Genomic DNA, 16655 nt, shown 5'->3' on the forward strand with positions numbered 1-16655 from the left:
TGACCGTTGTGTAACAGGAATGGTGTGACCGTTGTGTAGACCGTTGTGTATCAGGAATGGTGTGACTGTTGTGTAGCAGGAATGGTGTGACCGTTGTGTATCAGGAATGGTGTGACCGTTGTGTAGACTGTTGTGTAGCAGGAATGGTGTGACTATTGTGTAACAGGAATGGTGTGACTGTTGTGTAGCAGGAATGGTGTGACCGTTGTGTAGACTGTTGAGTAGCAGGAATGGTGTGACTGTTGTGTAGCAGGAATTGTGTGACCGTTGTCAGCAGGAGTGGTGTGACCATTGTGTAGCAGGAATGGTGTGACCGTTGTCAGCAGGAATGGTGTGACCGTTGTGTAGCAGGAATGGTGTGACTGTTGTGTAGCAGGAATGGTGAGACCGTTGTGGAGGGTGGGCTTTCATGCAGGCCAGTAGACAGTAGGCTTTTTATTCACCTACTGGAAGTAGTGTTAAGTCGAGAAATCCTTAAAACAACTTTGACTGAATTGACTGTCTTTAAAATTATGCATATAGTAACACTCTGGCATCCCTCTAATATGATGTTCCTAGTAGGAAAGCCTCTGCCGAAGCATTCAGCCCTTTATGGATCACCAATAAATGACAGTAGAATGATATATAATTACAAGAATAAGAAAAAATGGTCTGCATTTGTGTAACCTTAAAGGTCCCATATTATAAAAAAGTGAGATTTTCACGTTTTTATTATAAAGCAGTCTTAAATCCTATATAAATACTGTGAAAGTATCAAAACACTGTATCAATCCACAGGGAAATACACACAGCCCGTATTCAGAAACTCTGCATTTGAAACAAGCTGTCAGGATTTCTGTCCATTTTTTATGTCACAAATATACAATATTTAGACCCTTTACACAGATCAAAAGATTCTAAATGTGTCCCAGTTTATTCCTGGTTGCAGTGTATGTGAATGTCATCAGCTGACAGGAAGTACACATGGACCCAAGGTGTTGCCTCGCAACGCAATTCTGTTGCAATTTCGTCGAAATGTGCTAAAACGGAGCGTCTCAGACAGAGGGTAAATACAGGCATATTCAGGCCGACATTATGAGGAAAATAAAGTTGTTTTTTTAACATTACAGCATGTAAACATGTTCTAGTAGAAACACAAAATACAAGTATGAACCTGAAAATGAGCATGATATGGGACCTTTAAATCTACATGTTGCTTTTATGTGGATATGTTTCTGGAGTCTGGTATTTATTTGATTGATCCACAGAATACAACGTATTTATACTGTGGCTGATAATACGGAACAATGCTGGTATCAATAACTTTGATAGGCGATTGTGACTGGGTATTGATTATGGATCAGACGACACTGACCAGCTCTCATTACGAGTCAGTCGGTCAGTGAGAAACGCTGGCTGAGCGAAATTCAACTCCTCTCCCTCTGTCTCTCCTTTTTTTCTCTCTTTCTCTCTCACTTAAACATTATTTATTATATTTAAACATATCTTCATTCGATTATTTCCCCCTTACACTAATAGTTTGACTTCAATCTTCAAGTCTTGAAGGGCTGTATGGCAAAAACTGACTAGATCCAATCCAATTTTATTTTAGGAGACAGAAGTATTAATTTAGTTCTGAAATAAATTATTACACATTTCCAATTGAATATTAAAATTTCAGACATTTTGTGGCAACACGTAGCATCTTAAACCAACATTTTCCAAACGGTGTCACAAATATCCAACAGGATATACATATACGATGTTAAATATATATGTATATAAATATAATAATCATATATACAGTACATGTATGATGATACATGACTATATGAATTGCTATGATAATATAAACTCACTTTGTTTCTATAGAATCGGTCTGTGTACGTGGCATAAGTCCTCACAGATATATAGTTTCAAAGCATCATTCAGTGCCTGAATTATTAATAAGTGTGGTTCTATGAGGAATGAATGTCCAGTGTCAGATTTAATGACACTAACTTTGATGAAATTGCAGGTTGACAGAAGCGCTTTAGCTTGTGCTTGTCCAGAATATAAGAAATTGTTAATTATTAGTATGGTTTCATTGGTCATCTCGTATCCAGCTTTTTATGCAATTTAACAATCTGTTACAATCAGTGAATTTTAAGGCGTATGAATTCCTCCACAGCTGATCTTCAGATAACAAGTAAAAAAGGACAAATAAGTCCTTGATGAGAGAGCGAAAAATAGATATTTCCGAGGGCAAATCACGTCACATCTCAGGCTAAGACGAGAGTGGAGGCGTTTTACATTTTTTATCATCCCCCCTTTGGCTACAGAGGGACGGACGCAGAGGCAGACTGGCATTTTCCTAAAACTCATCCGACAGCACGTTGACTTAACTCAAATTGAATCGACTGACTCACTGAAACAGGCAGCTGCACAGGATGATGTATCCTTGACCCTTAACCAGCAAAAGATTGTAAAGTTTGGTGGTACTGGGAAGTGGGAACCAAAAAACTACCTTTAATGTGTACATACAAATGTTATTTTTTAGAGATTCAAAATGACTATTATATGTTAAGCTTTGGTAAAGTTGCCATATCTTATATTATTTCCCTCAAACACTGACACTAACTAACTAACCCTAACCCTAACCCCTAATCCCTAACCCTACATACAAATGTTATTTTTTATAAATTCAAAATAAGTATTACATGTTAAGCTTTGGTAAAGTTGCCATATCTGATATTATTCGCCTCATAGACACCACTAAACACCAGACTACACTAGATAGTATCTGGAGGAAAAAGAGAGGCCATAATGATTTAATCACTACTGAATACTTGATGTTGAAATTAGGGCTGTCAATCAATTACAATATTTAATCACGATTAATCACATGATGGTCCATAGTTTATCACAATTAATTGCAAATGAATCACACATTTTTTATCTGTTCAAAATGTACCTTAAAGGGAGATTTGTCAAATATTTAATACTCTTATCAACATGGGAGTGGACAAATATGTTTGTTTCATGCAAATGTCTGTATATATTTACACAAAACAATGACAGATATTGATCCAGAAACCCTCACAGGTACTGCATTTAGCATAAAACAATATGCTCCAATCATAACATGGCAAACTGCAGCCCAACAGGCAACAACAGCTGTCAGTGTGTCAGTGTGCTGACTTGACTATGACTTGCCCCAAACTGCATGTGATTATCATAAAGTGGGCATGTCTGTAAAGGGGAGACTCACCAGAATTTAGCGTAAGTTTGGAGCGTTATTTAATGGTTGGTATTGATGGATTCATCAGGTTTTCTAGTTTCCTATGATACCAGTATCTTCATTCTAGCTTTAAAACTGAGCTGCTACAACCTAAAAATCGCAAGATGCATTAAAGAAATTAGTGGCGTTAACACAAATGTGTGTTATTATCATGTTGACTTTGACAGCTAGTTGAAATGAAATACCACTGAATTGAAAGCTCTTCGATATTTTACTTTGAAAACCTGCACTGACTTTTCCTCGTTTAAATTTACGCATCATTTTAAGTTGTGGAATTTCAAAAACAAAATTTTTTTACACATTTCCAATTGTAAAAAAATGTATTACAAAAAAATGTTTTACAATTGGAAGTTCTTAGTTCTTTCTCTAAGAACTTGAAAATTCTTAGAGAAATTTCAAGTGTCTAAAATTCATAAAATGACAACTGACCAAACTACATCTGCTTATAACGACCGTGCAATATTTGATATGGTCAACAATAAGTTGAGCTTGTTTTGTCACCTATATACAACGTATAAACTTACCTTGCCTATATAACTATATCTAATTATATATATATGAGTTGGATTCAGTCTATCCAATCAGGCTTTGTTCTGTCAGTCATGTGACTGAATAAAAAAGTTAAAATGAACAACTCAAACCACACACCTGAATTTATTTTCTGAATTTGTGAAGCAGGAAAAAATGTATTTAAAAGAGAAGAATTCATATAAATTCAGATAGAGGGATTTCAAAGCATTTAACATATTTAGTAGTCATTTAATTTCACAATTAGGTTGCTTATAAAATGAAAATCATTATGGCCTTTCTTTGCTTCCATAAATGATTGCTTTTTCAATGAGATCAATGTAAGTCATAAAGCAGGTAGCGGGTGTTTTATTGTCTTGTGAATACCCATCACTGTAATCGTTTGATTCAATCTACGGCACATAAATAACACCAGTGCTGAGGTGGTAAAAAAAATGGTTTAAATTGTATATTTAGATCTAGGAATAATTAAATGGATTCAATGTAATTGAAGCTGAGTTATAACAGGATGCATTCTGGGATGCCGCGTTGACTGAAATGCTGCCCAGCTGAAACACATGCACACTTCATTATCAGTCAGCCGTTTACAGCCGTACACAGCTCCTGGAAGCTGCATTTTCTTGGAGATGAAATAAGAACAAACCTCCTTTAAATGTGACAATTAAATATTTTGGGGGATTTCAGAAAAACTACACAAATAGTACAACATGGTTTAGGATTTGTTTTCTATTTTATTGTATTTCTTCCAATTCATTTTCACTATTTGATATCAACGCTTATATTTCTCCATCTAATTGTGTCATGGCAAAAATTAGAATAAGCTGAGTCCACCTTAGTTTATCGATTATGTTTTTATTGTCTATTTGGAAATATTTAATTTTTTAAGATATTCCTCCACTAAATCATCATTTCAATCAACGTCACACTGAAAACAAACTTTTTGATTGCGTGGTTTTGAATAACTACATTAATATCATATATCAGTAATGCTGTGATATTGATTGTTTATTTTGTCAGGATTCATCCGCCACCATGTTCTATTTTTCTTAACTGTTATTTAGTTGAGATCAAATATCTCTTATTAATCCTGGCTGAGATAAGAAGCAATAACAACAAGTTACCAACAAACAATATGAGACAGATGAGACAAAATATGAATGCAATTATAGAATAACATTTCTGATACAAAGATTTAATCCTAAAACCGTGTCATACACCTTGAACTAATGCTTTTTAAATGGAGTTTAGTTGGTGTATAATTGATGTGGCTCTCAGTGAGACTAGACTTAGATCACCTACTGCCCCCTATCGTCTATATCCGGTCCTGACAGCCTGCTTTGGATGCACTTGCTTTGTAGTAGATATTGTTAACCAGTCACCATGACAGTCTTATTCCTGAGTCTGGACACAAATACTGGACAGCGTTGGAGATTTAAATATGTATATACATTATATATATAATATAAATATAATATAAACATGAGAAGAACAGAGGATTTCTTTACTTTATTATTTTAATTTGGAGAAACACAAACAAGTTCTGCTTTTATTGCTTTTAATGTCCAGTGTTAATGCGTCCCCACATATTCACATTTGACCACATAGTTAATTCAAAGAGTCGGTTTGTGAGGAAGAAGAGGAAGAAAAGAGGAAGTGCAGCTAAACCCCGCCTCCTCCTTGACGGACATAACTCTGATTGGTCAATCCCCTTCTTGCAACAGCCAGCGGCGAGCCTCTCCATTGGCTGAGAGCTGCTCCGCGCACAGACGAGATGCAAATCCAGAGGTCTGCCGGTAAAAGCCTGGCGCTGTCAGCCGGGATGTCCATTCAGAGAGAGAGAGAGAGAGAGAGAGACATCAGTATATTATTAAAATAAGGAGGAAACCAGACCTGAAGTCAGATTAGTTCAGATTCCCCTTTCCTTCATGTTTCCTTCATGTTTCCTTCCACATGTGATGCCAACCATGTGTGGACGCTTCATCTCAGCTCCGAGGAGACAGAAGGAGCTTTGAAGACTTTTCCCAAAAAAATCCTTCACAAGTCTCACACTGACTTTTATTCTGCATCCAAGTGTTGGAAATCTGCTCTGGACGTCGTTTCGTTACCGCGGGCTTTTACGCACAACAAGACTCCGGCGCGTCTGGACGGGATAACGCACCGGAACTGGTCAGAGAACAAGACAACTGTGACAAGCTGTAAAACTAAATACAGAGAACAAGTGATCAGGACGGCACCGGGAGCTCTCTAGTCCAGTTGTGAGTCTGAGGACGCACTGTGGCGCACAAATGGTGTTTCTGTGGGACGCAAAATACGGTACGAGTCATTCCTCTGCGATGTTTCTCTGATGCTTTAGAATATGAGTGAGTGTCTTTACAAACACTAAATCATTCCTCAATTCCCTCTTCGTTATTATGCATTGGATTCGGAGTCCTCTGCTTGTTAAGTTCAGATTGAGGTTTCTTTTTAAAAACTGTTACAGTTTCTCTAACTAACAAACACTCTTCACTTTCTCTAAACTGTAAGTGGACATCACAACTCTGCAGCATGTCTGTAAAAGGTGGTAACTCACACTTCATCCATGCTTCTAAACCAGTTGTTGTGTCAGTCAAATGGCACCACAATGAAAAGCGGTTTTGTCATGGTGTGAGCAGTACTGGTCAACATGTTTAATCACCCAGGAAATGTTTCTTATATGCAAATCTCTGTTTTGTTCTACTTGTTTCTTGCAACTGACTGCTTGCTGTACTATAGCAGCATGTCAGTTTGGTCTGTACAGTAGCTGAAGGTTGTTGCTTTTTAGAGCAGCAGGTCAAAGTTTACTGGGAATAGTCAAAACGTTAGGCTACACAGAAACAGGACATGTTGTAATGTAAATGTATTGTGTAGCATTGTGTTACACATATTATAAACACAAGTTTCTCATTTGATATTTCATGTAAAGTCATACACAGTGAACAGAATATTTGACACACAATGACATCATACCAGTAAAACAACACAGCAATGAAAGAAGCTGCTGTAGTTCAGTAAAAACCTCTTCAGTAGTACATAACACCATATCATAGATATTTATATTTATGGAATATACATGTATGTCTGACAGACTTTGATAACTGAATGGATCATTTTTCATGTGGCGGCTCAAACGATGACAGATAGAAGTTGTGAAGAGTTCGACAGCTTCATTGAGAATCAACTCATCACTTCTGATCAGCAGACGTGTGCACGTGTTTTTTTTTTTTTTCAATTTGCTTGAATGAATGAAAAATTCAAATCTGTTATGAACAACAAACTGATTTTTCAGAGATTTGTGTTTATTGTTTTGAAAAAAAAATTCTCATTTGAGACTTGAGCCAAAGCGAATGAGAAAACCTGTAATTTCAGCCTGATGGGAGGTTAGAATGTATTTTTTAATAATATATATTAATAATAATATAAGGAGGTTAGAATGTATTTTATATTAATATATAATAATAATAATATATTAATAATATAAGGAGGTTAGCATGTTTTTTATATTAATATATAATAATAATAACAATAATAATATATTAATAATATAAGGAGGTTAGAATGTATTTTATAATAATATATAATAATAATAATAATATAAGGAAGTTAGAATGTATTTTATATTACTATATAATAATAATAATATATTAATAATATAAGGAGGTTAGAATGTATTTTTTATTAATATATATTAATAATAATATAAGGAGGTTAGAATGCATTCTATATTAACATATAATAATAATAATATAGAGAGGTTAGAATGTATTTTTTATTAATATATAATAATAATAATAATAATAATAATATAAGGCGGTTATAATGTATTTTATAATAATAATAATAATAATGATTATAATAATAATAATAATATAAGGAGGTTAGAATATATTTTATAATAATAATAATAATAATATAAGGTGGTTAGACTGTATTTTAGAACCCTTCTTCTCTGCTTCAGTCTTAATGTAACTTCCCCCATTGATGTACATAAACCATTTGAACACATCTACAGGCTCACTTATTACTGATGAAACCTACTTGAAGTGCAGTGTGACGCATTATAAAAAAATATATATATTATTCACAAAAATCTTTCCTACAATATAACACGTTTAATATCATACTAAGTATTAAAGTGCTCATCCATATTTACATAATCAAACATTAATTATTACCATATTATGATTAGATGTTCAGCTGAGGGTTTAAAAATAGATCATATTTCTATATAATTACCTGGATATATCCATATAGTCTAAAAGTCATTCTTGTTTTGCTTCTTTCCCCTAAATGAATGAGATGTGAATAGAAATATATGTTTTCTTGTCAGGTAATCTGCTCCTACGTTAAGCTCCAACATACCTGCAGATCCGACCCGGGCCGTAAACACAATCTACACTTCTTCAGTAACAAATTCAAACTTTAAACTGCTACCTTTTAGTATTATTTAAATAGTCACATTCAGACTATTCAATCATGTCTCATACCCCAAATACACCCATATGTCGACTTCAGATCTCCACCATTCACTGAGCTGAACTCTGAAGAGGATTATTTACTGTCATGTCAATTTAAACAATTCTTAATTTGTCTTGTGACTCCTGTGTTCAAACCGTTGGCCTGCGGTTGAGTAAGCTCTCGGTGAGCTCTGGGTGAGCTCTCTGGGTGAGCTCTCTGTGAGCTCTCTGTGAGCTCTCTGTGAGCTCTCTGTGAGCTCTGGGTGAGCTCTGGGTGAGCTCTCTGTGAGCTCTGGGTGAGCTCTGGGTGAGCTCTGGGTGAGCTCTCGGTGAGCTCTCGGTGAGCTCTGGGTGAGCTCTGGGTGAGCTCTCTGTGAGCTCTGGGTGAGCTCTGGTTGAGCCCTGGGTGAGCTCTCTGTGAGCTCTGGGTGAGCTCTGGTTGAGCTCTGGGTGAGGTCTCTGTGAGCTTTCTGTGAGGTCTCTGTGAGCTCTCTGTGAGGTCTCTGTGAGCTCTCTGTGAGGTCTCTGTGAGCTCTGGTGAGCTCTTGGTGAGCTCTGGGTGAGCTCTCAGTGTATAGTATAGTGAGCTTTCGATGTATAGTATAGTGAGCTCTCGGTGTATAGTATAGTGAGCTCTCGGTGTATAGTATAGTGAGGTCTCGGTGAGCTCTCGGTGTATAATATAGTGAGCTCTCGGTGTATAGTATAGTGAGGTCTCGGTGAGCTCTCGGTGTATAGTATAGATGAATGAGATGGGCTCATGAGGATGTCCCCCATGTATTACGAGTTCAAGTGAATAGAAATATATGTTTTCTTGTCAGGTAATCTGCTCCTACGTTAAGCTCCAACATACCTGCAGATCCGACCCGGGCCGTAAACACAATCTACACTTCTTCAGTAACAAATTCAAACTTTAAACTGCTACCTTTTAGTATTATTTAAATAGTCACATTCAGACTATTCAATCATGTCTCATACCCCAAATACACCCATAGGAGGATTATTTACTGTAGTATAGTGAGCTCTCGGTGTATAGTATAGTGAGCTCTCGGTGAGCTCTCGGTGTATAGTATAGTGAGCTCTCAGTGTATAGTATAGTGTAGTAGCAGCAGTGGGAGGGTTCAATCAAACTGTAAGCTAAACTCCAAACCCCCAGCATGTGGCTTCAATTGTGGGTTGGCTGACTGACAAACCAGCAGAGACACTGACACTGCAGACAGACAGACAGACAGACAGACACTGCAGACAGACACTGCAGACAGACAGACAGACAGACAGACAGACAGACAGACAGACAGACAGACAGACAGACAGACAGACAAACGAACAGACAGACAGACAGACAAACAAACAGACAGACAGACAGACAGACAGACAAACGAACAGACAGACAGACAGACAGACAAACGAACAGACAGACAGACAGACAAACGAACAGACAGACAGACACATAGACAGCCAGCTGCTTATTTAGCACATCCCATCTTTATTTTACCTATCTATCTATCTATCTATCTATCTATCTATCTATCTATCTATCTATCTATCTATCTATCTATCTACATATATACCTATCTATCTATCTACCTATATACCTATCTATCTATCTATCTATCTATCTATCTATCTATCTATCTATCTATCTACATACTGTATATACCTATCTATCTATCTATCTACCTATATACCTATCTATCTATCTATCTATCTATCTATCTATCTATCTATCTATCTATCTATCTATCTATCTATCTACATATATACCTATCTACCTATATACCTATCTATCTATCTATCTATCTATCTATCTATCTATCTATCTATCTATCTATCTATCTACATATATACCTATCTATCTATCTATCTATCTATCTATCTATCTATCTATCTATCTATCTATCTACCTATATACCTATCTATACCTATCTATCTATCTATCTATCTATCTATCTATCTATCTATCTATCTATCTATCTATCTACCTATCTATCTATCTATCTATCTATCTATCTATCTATCTAGATAGTGTGTGTGTGGTTGTTGTGTGACATTAACACTGATCTTTGTGTTTCTGTCTGATTTTGTATGTCGTCTTTCTTTAACAGTGATTTCCATCATGTTTAGTTTGGACTCTGAAGTGATTCCTGTGACTTCCAGCTCTCTTGGAATAAGATTTCATATAAAATGAACACAAGTTTATACATCACATAGTCCTCACAGAGATATGTACGTAGGGGTGAATCATTATTTCATTTTCTGGATTAATCACTGAGTCCTTTGTTTTTTAAATGTCAGAAAATAGTAGAAATATCCCTTTGAAAGCCCAAAGTGACCAGCAGTCCAAAACCCAAAGATATTCAATGTATAATTATAGAAGACTAAGACAACCAGAAAATATTACATGTTTAACTAGAATGGCACTCGGAGAGCACAGACCTCCGTCAAGCTGCCCGATTGCCTCCCCCCCCCCTCTCCGTGCAGCTTACACCATCATCCACGTTTATTTTTGCTTATGTTGAGATCAGCATCGTAAAACACTTCATTCAAACTGGACAGAAACAAAATAAAACTCACCTAAACCGTCGTCGTTATTTTTTCCAACAATCACCAAGTGTGCTTTGGTCCAACTCAAATGTAATTTCACCGAGTTTAATGTGAAAAAACGCTGAATCTACAGGTATTCCCCCCCCACCCCCCCTCCCCCCTCCGTCCACCCCCCACTCTCTCTCTGTCTCTCTCTCTGCAGGCAGAAGGAAAGAGGCAGGGTGACGCCTCATGAACGCTTCATCAGTTACACTGCGCATGTGCTATAGCCTGTGGTGTTAATGCACAGGCTGAGAGGAGTTATTAATTCCTGAAGCCGGATCATGATTATGATGATGATGATCTGTGAGGTGGATTTTGGTCTCTTTTAGTTAACCGGTTGCAGATCTGTGAGGTGGATTTTGGTCTCTTTTAATTAACCGGTTGCAGATCTGTGAGGTGGTCTCTTTTAGTTAACTGGTTGCAGATCTGTGAGGTGGATTTCGGTCTCTTTTAGTTAACCGGTTGCAGATCTGTGAGGTGGATTTTGGTCTCTTTTAGTTAACCGGTTGCAGATCTGTGAGGTGGATTTTGGTCTCTTTGGGTTAACCGGTTGCAGATCTGTGAGGTGGATTTCGGTCTCTTTTAGTTAACCAGTTGCAGATCTGTGAGGTGGATTTTGGTCGCTTTGGGTTAACCGGTTGCAGATCTGTGAGGTGGATTTCGGTCTCTTTTAGTTAACCAGTTGCAGATCTGTGAGGTGGATTTTGGTCTCTTTGGGTTAACCGGTTGCAGATCTGTGAGGTGGATTTCGGTCTCTTTTAGTTAACCGGTTGCAGATCTGTGAGGTGGATTTTGGTCTCTTTGGGTTAACCGGTTGCAGATCTGTGAGGTGGATTTCGGTCTCTTTTAGTTAACCGGTTGCAGATCTGTGAGGTGGATTTTGGTCGCTTTGGGTTAACCGGTTGCAGATCTGTGAGGTGGATTTCGGTCTCTTTTAGTTAACCGGTTGCAGATCTGTGAGGTGGATTTTGGTCTCTTTTAGTTAACCGGTTGCAGATCTGTAAGTTTCACCATCTCTGATTTTTATTGTGTTTTTTGAGTCGACCAGCAAACGTCATCTGAGCAGTATAAAGAAGGAATTTTAACTCGACTAACGTCACGTATTGTCTTTCAGACCCAGCCCCGGGTCGGCGTTATACCCCCCCCTCCACCACCCTGGCCTCGGGGGGGAAGATGGCCGAGGCCCTGCCTCTGGGCGCCCAGGAGGCTGGAGGGGGGGCAGCTCTGGTGGGCAAACTGCGCATGGCTGACCGCGGTATGGTGGAGGTACGATGACATCTGACCGAATATCTTGAACAGTTTTAATAATACATTTTAATATTAATAATGAGCTTTACCAAATGTAAATAATGTTGTGATGTTCTTCCAGGTGATCTCAGATCATCCAGGCGAGCTGGTGAAGACAGACAGTCCGAACTTCCTGTGCTCTGTGCTGCCCACCCACTGGAGGTGTAACAAGACCCTGCCCATAGCCTTTAAGGTGCGTACTGTATGTTCCTCTATACCTCTACTGCACTGCACTTACTATTCTATTATTAATATTATTAATATCATATTTCTCACTGCTACATTTAACTGACAGCTTTTCACAGATTAAGATCAACAAATAAAATATATGTCACTGTTACAGATTAAATAATCTCACATATATAAAGTCATTAAAACCAGCTTTACATTGATCAACTATAACATTAAAATATTGCATCAGTAATCATCTAATTGCATAATTTATATAAGCATAACACTCTGAACGGAGCCACTAAATAGCACTTTTACTTTTGATACGCTGAATACATTTTCTGATGAAGTTTACACTTTTACATGCATTTTTATTTCATACTGCAGTATTTTTTTACTACTTTTACCGCTTTTACTGAGGCACATCAAATATTGAATGAAATTAGAATTTTAGGTTTTATTCATTCAGTTAGTGTGACATCTCAGCCAAGGCTGATTGTACTAATGATTATTTTAATTATCTCTTTTTTTATTTATTTTTCTATTTAACCTTTATTTTACCAGGATATTTTCCCGTTGAGGTTCAAAATCTCTTTTGTAAGTCCTTGCCAAGACGGCAGCATAACAACAGCAGACATCTTCATGTTCTTGTCCGACTGGCTCAAAAATCGTACAACTTATAATAATATGAAAAAAAGAATAGCAGCAGATCCGAGAAGCTGGAATCAGTGAATCGTTCAGCATTTTTTTCTTTATAAATGATTATCAAAATAATGTCAATGGACTAATTAAAGTCAGCTAACGGAGCTGTTTAACAGTATTTGGAGCAAAATGAAAGTCACTTATTAATATTTTTTTCACTTAACAGAGTGAGAGAGAGAGAGACTGTTTAAGCATAATATATTTAATAATTTTTGTTTTGATTGAAAATATTGTTCCTAATTTTTCTCCCTAAACAACGACGCTCAGGTGAAAACCACGTATCTCCAAACGTTTCCCGAGCTCCTGTCGGGGAAAGCAGCCGTGTGTTAGGCTCTGTGACCGGACATGTTCAGATAGTTCAATGGCATTTTAAAATGTGTATATTGCTTAACAAGTAGGTTCATCTATTGAATACAAAAAAATATTATATCACATTATTATAATAATTTTTTTGTAAAACCTTCATTCATAAATGACAATTTGCCAATTTACAGGGTTATACTATTTTTCTACAATTATCCAATAAGTCTGTGTTTTCACAGTGTGAGTGTTCATTGGTTCATTTTCTTGCCTTTCTCTCTGGATCCCGTCACATATCGATGTGTGTGGATGTCGACGCTTTCCTGCACTTTGAGACAAAATGCATTTGTGGAAAAAGCAGCTTTTAGCCGCAGAACACACAACTGATTGATTTATTGAGCTTTATGCATTAGTGTTCGCACATGCATGTGTGTGTGTGTGTGTGTGTTTGGTGCATTATGCATCATTATGGAATGTCATGAGCGGATGTCACTTCCTTTTACTGATAATGGATGACTCTTATGATGCATGCATACTCACATATACATAGAGACACAAATACCCCATACACGGCACGACTACAGCGTGTGTGTATACACCAGGGTTATTATCATAACCTAAAACTAAAACCAAATTAAGCAGTGAAAAATATTGTCGTAAACTGAAACTAAATAAAATATTTTATTATTGTAGTGGATGAAATGCCATTTAACAGCTCAGGTTTAACTGGGGTCGTGATTTACTTCTTAGTTTGGTTGTGAAAAAGGGCTCAGGTTGATTCCTAAATCAAGAGATTTAAACATTCCTGCGCAGTTCTCCAACCCGATCCGTTCTCACTTCCAACTCATCAAATACCAATGCTTGGTCAGTGGCATCTGATACCGACGCACGAGGCTCCCTTCAGCGTCTGTATGGGACGCACCGGGCTGTCAACTAGGGGTCCGGGTGGATGGACATGTCACACAAACACGGGACTTTCACCCTGGAGACCGCTGTTAGTGTCTTTTGTTACGTAAGTTACGTACGTAAGTTACGTAACAAAGATCGTCGACCTCCTCTTGACGCCAAACCAGTGGAGCCAGAGCAACACAACCTCCTCTCCACGCCAGATTGATAGAGCCAGAGCAACACGACCTCCTCTCCACGCCAAACCAGTAGAGCCAGAGCAACACGACCTCCTCTCCACGCCAACCAGATAGAGCCTTAGCAAAACAACCTCCTCTCCACGCCAGATCGATAGAACCAGAGCAACACGACCTCCTCTCCACCTCCAGATCGATAGAGCCAGAGCAACACGACCTCCTCTCCACCATGAACCTAGAGAGAGGACCATATTTTTGTTTTTAGTTCAAATCAAATCAAATCAAATCAAATCAATTTATTTTTGTATAGCGTCCAATCACAACAGAAGTTATCTCAAGACGTTCACAGTTGCTTAGTAATATAAACATATGTTACCCATGCCAATAAGTCCCCTTGGCCTGAGGTAAACTCAGACTAAAACTGAGTTTAAACTAAACTAAAACTGGCAGACACACTCGACAAAACTAAAATAAAAGAAAAACTAATTGAATGCTCAAAACTATTATAACCTTGGTATACACACACACACACACACACACACACACACACACACACACACACAGCTCAATACTGTCATTGGTGGATTATTGGAACATTAGCATATTGATATTTCAACTCATAACCGATACATCTTAGATGGTAAACAACAGCGTTAGACCAGCTGGAACACAATGCCTTTGTTGGAAACGGAGGTTTAACTGAGAGGTTAACCCCCGACGTGTCCCAGTTACCACGGGACTCAAAGTGGAGAGAGCTCAGGGTTAAAAGAGAAAGCGTCCATAGTACAGTATCTGCCGTGGTCATTTGCACATTGATGGTTTGGTGTGATTAGCGTTGATATGGAAATAGGCCTCCCTGGCTCTATATTTGTGTAGGTGTCGGAGGAGAATGTGCTCTCTAGTGCGCTGAGTGTTATGCATTTCCATTTTACGAATGTCTTTTGGGAGAGAAATGATTCACCTTTTATTTCATAATTTGCATCTTTTACATGAAGTTTGAGAGCTCATAGTCTAAAGCTGTTTGTTTCTCTGTGTGACCATGTGTTTACTCCAATGGACTCAATTATCATATAGAAAAGGAGCTACTTACTTATCCTAGCAGGATATAGAAACATCGTCTGATAGGTCGGGTAGACTGACTGCTGCAGTGGAGCTGCTCAGAAACCACCAGATCAGTCAGAGGTTTAAAGACAAAACTGTAGACTATACAGTAGTGCTCAGAAGGTCCCACCAACCTGGTGTCCTATATCCCTGGAACTCCGACACTCCCCTCTATCCATTCATAGACAGACTTGGAAACCTGGAACAACCCAGGCCGAAAAAATTAATTTCAAATGGACAAGAAAAGCTGTCCACCAACATCTGAGGCTGAATGAGAGTTCCCTTCAGAAATCACTATATAATGAGACATCTCTGTCTACTTTCTTCTTTCATGTCACTAGGTGGTCACCCTGGGCGACACCCCTGATGGCACCCTGGTAACGGTGATGGCGGGAAACGACGAGAACTACTCGGCCGAGCTTCGCAACGCCACCGCCGCCCTCAAGAACCAAGTGGCCCGATTCAACGACCTGCGCTTTGTCGGCCGCAGCGGAAGAGGTATAAAAACACACACATGCATAAACTCAGATAATGCAGATTTAAAATCTTACACTAATCTTAGACTGGTTGAAGGGTCATCGGTGTGTTTTTGCAAAAGCACACAACACAGCTTGGATAAATAGGGGAAGTATATGTGAATAAAAACTGTATTCACACAACTTCCTGGTAACAGCCCGTTCAACGTCTACCTCGCTCTGCCTCCCCCCCCCCCCCCCCCCCCCTCTCTCTCTCTTTAACGGCCACAGTTACACTAAATCAGTCACAGGCAAATGTCCCGACTAATCTATTTAAAACACCAGTCGTGTGTACACAAGCTCTGCTAACACTCACACACACATAAAAATGACAAGTGCTCCCCAGCTGAATGGAAATAACTGTCAATATTTGACAGGTTCCACAGTCCTGCTGTTGAAAAAATAGCATATTAATAATTCATGTGCAGTAGAATTCAAATGAAGAAAGTTGAGGAGTAGGAATTTGTTTTCATGCAAATTTAACTGCACAGAGTACAATGAGGTTCATTTTGTCCGACTCCATCTGCAGAGCATTTGAACATCAGAGTGGTTAACACAGAGAACCTGATGCTTCATATGTCTTCTGTGTAATTATTATGTGTCTTTATATCCCTCATTAAGGCCTACTATTATCATGTTACAACAACAACAT

The 16655-nt window shown here is 38.1% G+C and overlaps 1 protein-coding gene across 4 annotated transcripts in view; it reads left to right on the forward strand.

Moving 5' to 3' along the window:
• Positions 1 to 16655, forward strand: part of runx1 (RUNX family transcription factor 1) — an 81019-nt gene that overhangs the window by 40003 nt on the left and 24361 nt on the right. For 3 of the 4 annotated variants that reach the window (XM_074627719.1, XM_074627717.1, XM_074627716.1), the window contains 3 exons: positions 11960 to 12111; positions 12215 to 12325; positions 15830 to 15986. In XM_074627719.1, coding sequence (XP_074483820.1) covers positions 11960 to 12111; positions 12215 to 12325; positions 15830 to 15986 — 420 coding nt within the window. Of the gene's footprint in view, positions 1 to 5555; positions 6101 to 11959; positions 12112 to 12214; positions 12326 to 15829; positions 15987 to 16655 lie in introns of those variants that run through there. The other variant, XM_074627720.1, reaches the window with a different exon arrangement.

The sequence above is a fragment of the Sebastes fasciatus genome, chromosome 24 (assembly GCF_043250625.1).
Source record: "Sebastes fasciatus isolate fSebFas1 chromosome 24, fSebFas1.pri, whole genome shotgun sequence".
Classification (NCBI taxonomy): domain Eukaryota; kingdom Metazoa; phylum Chordata; class Actinopteri; order Perciformes; family Sebastidae; genus Sebastes; species Sebastes fasciatus.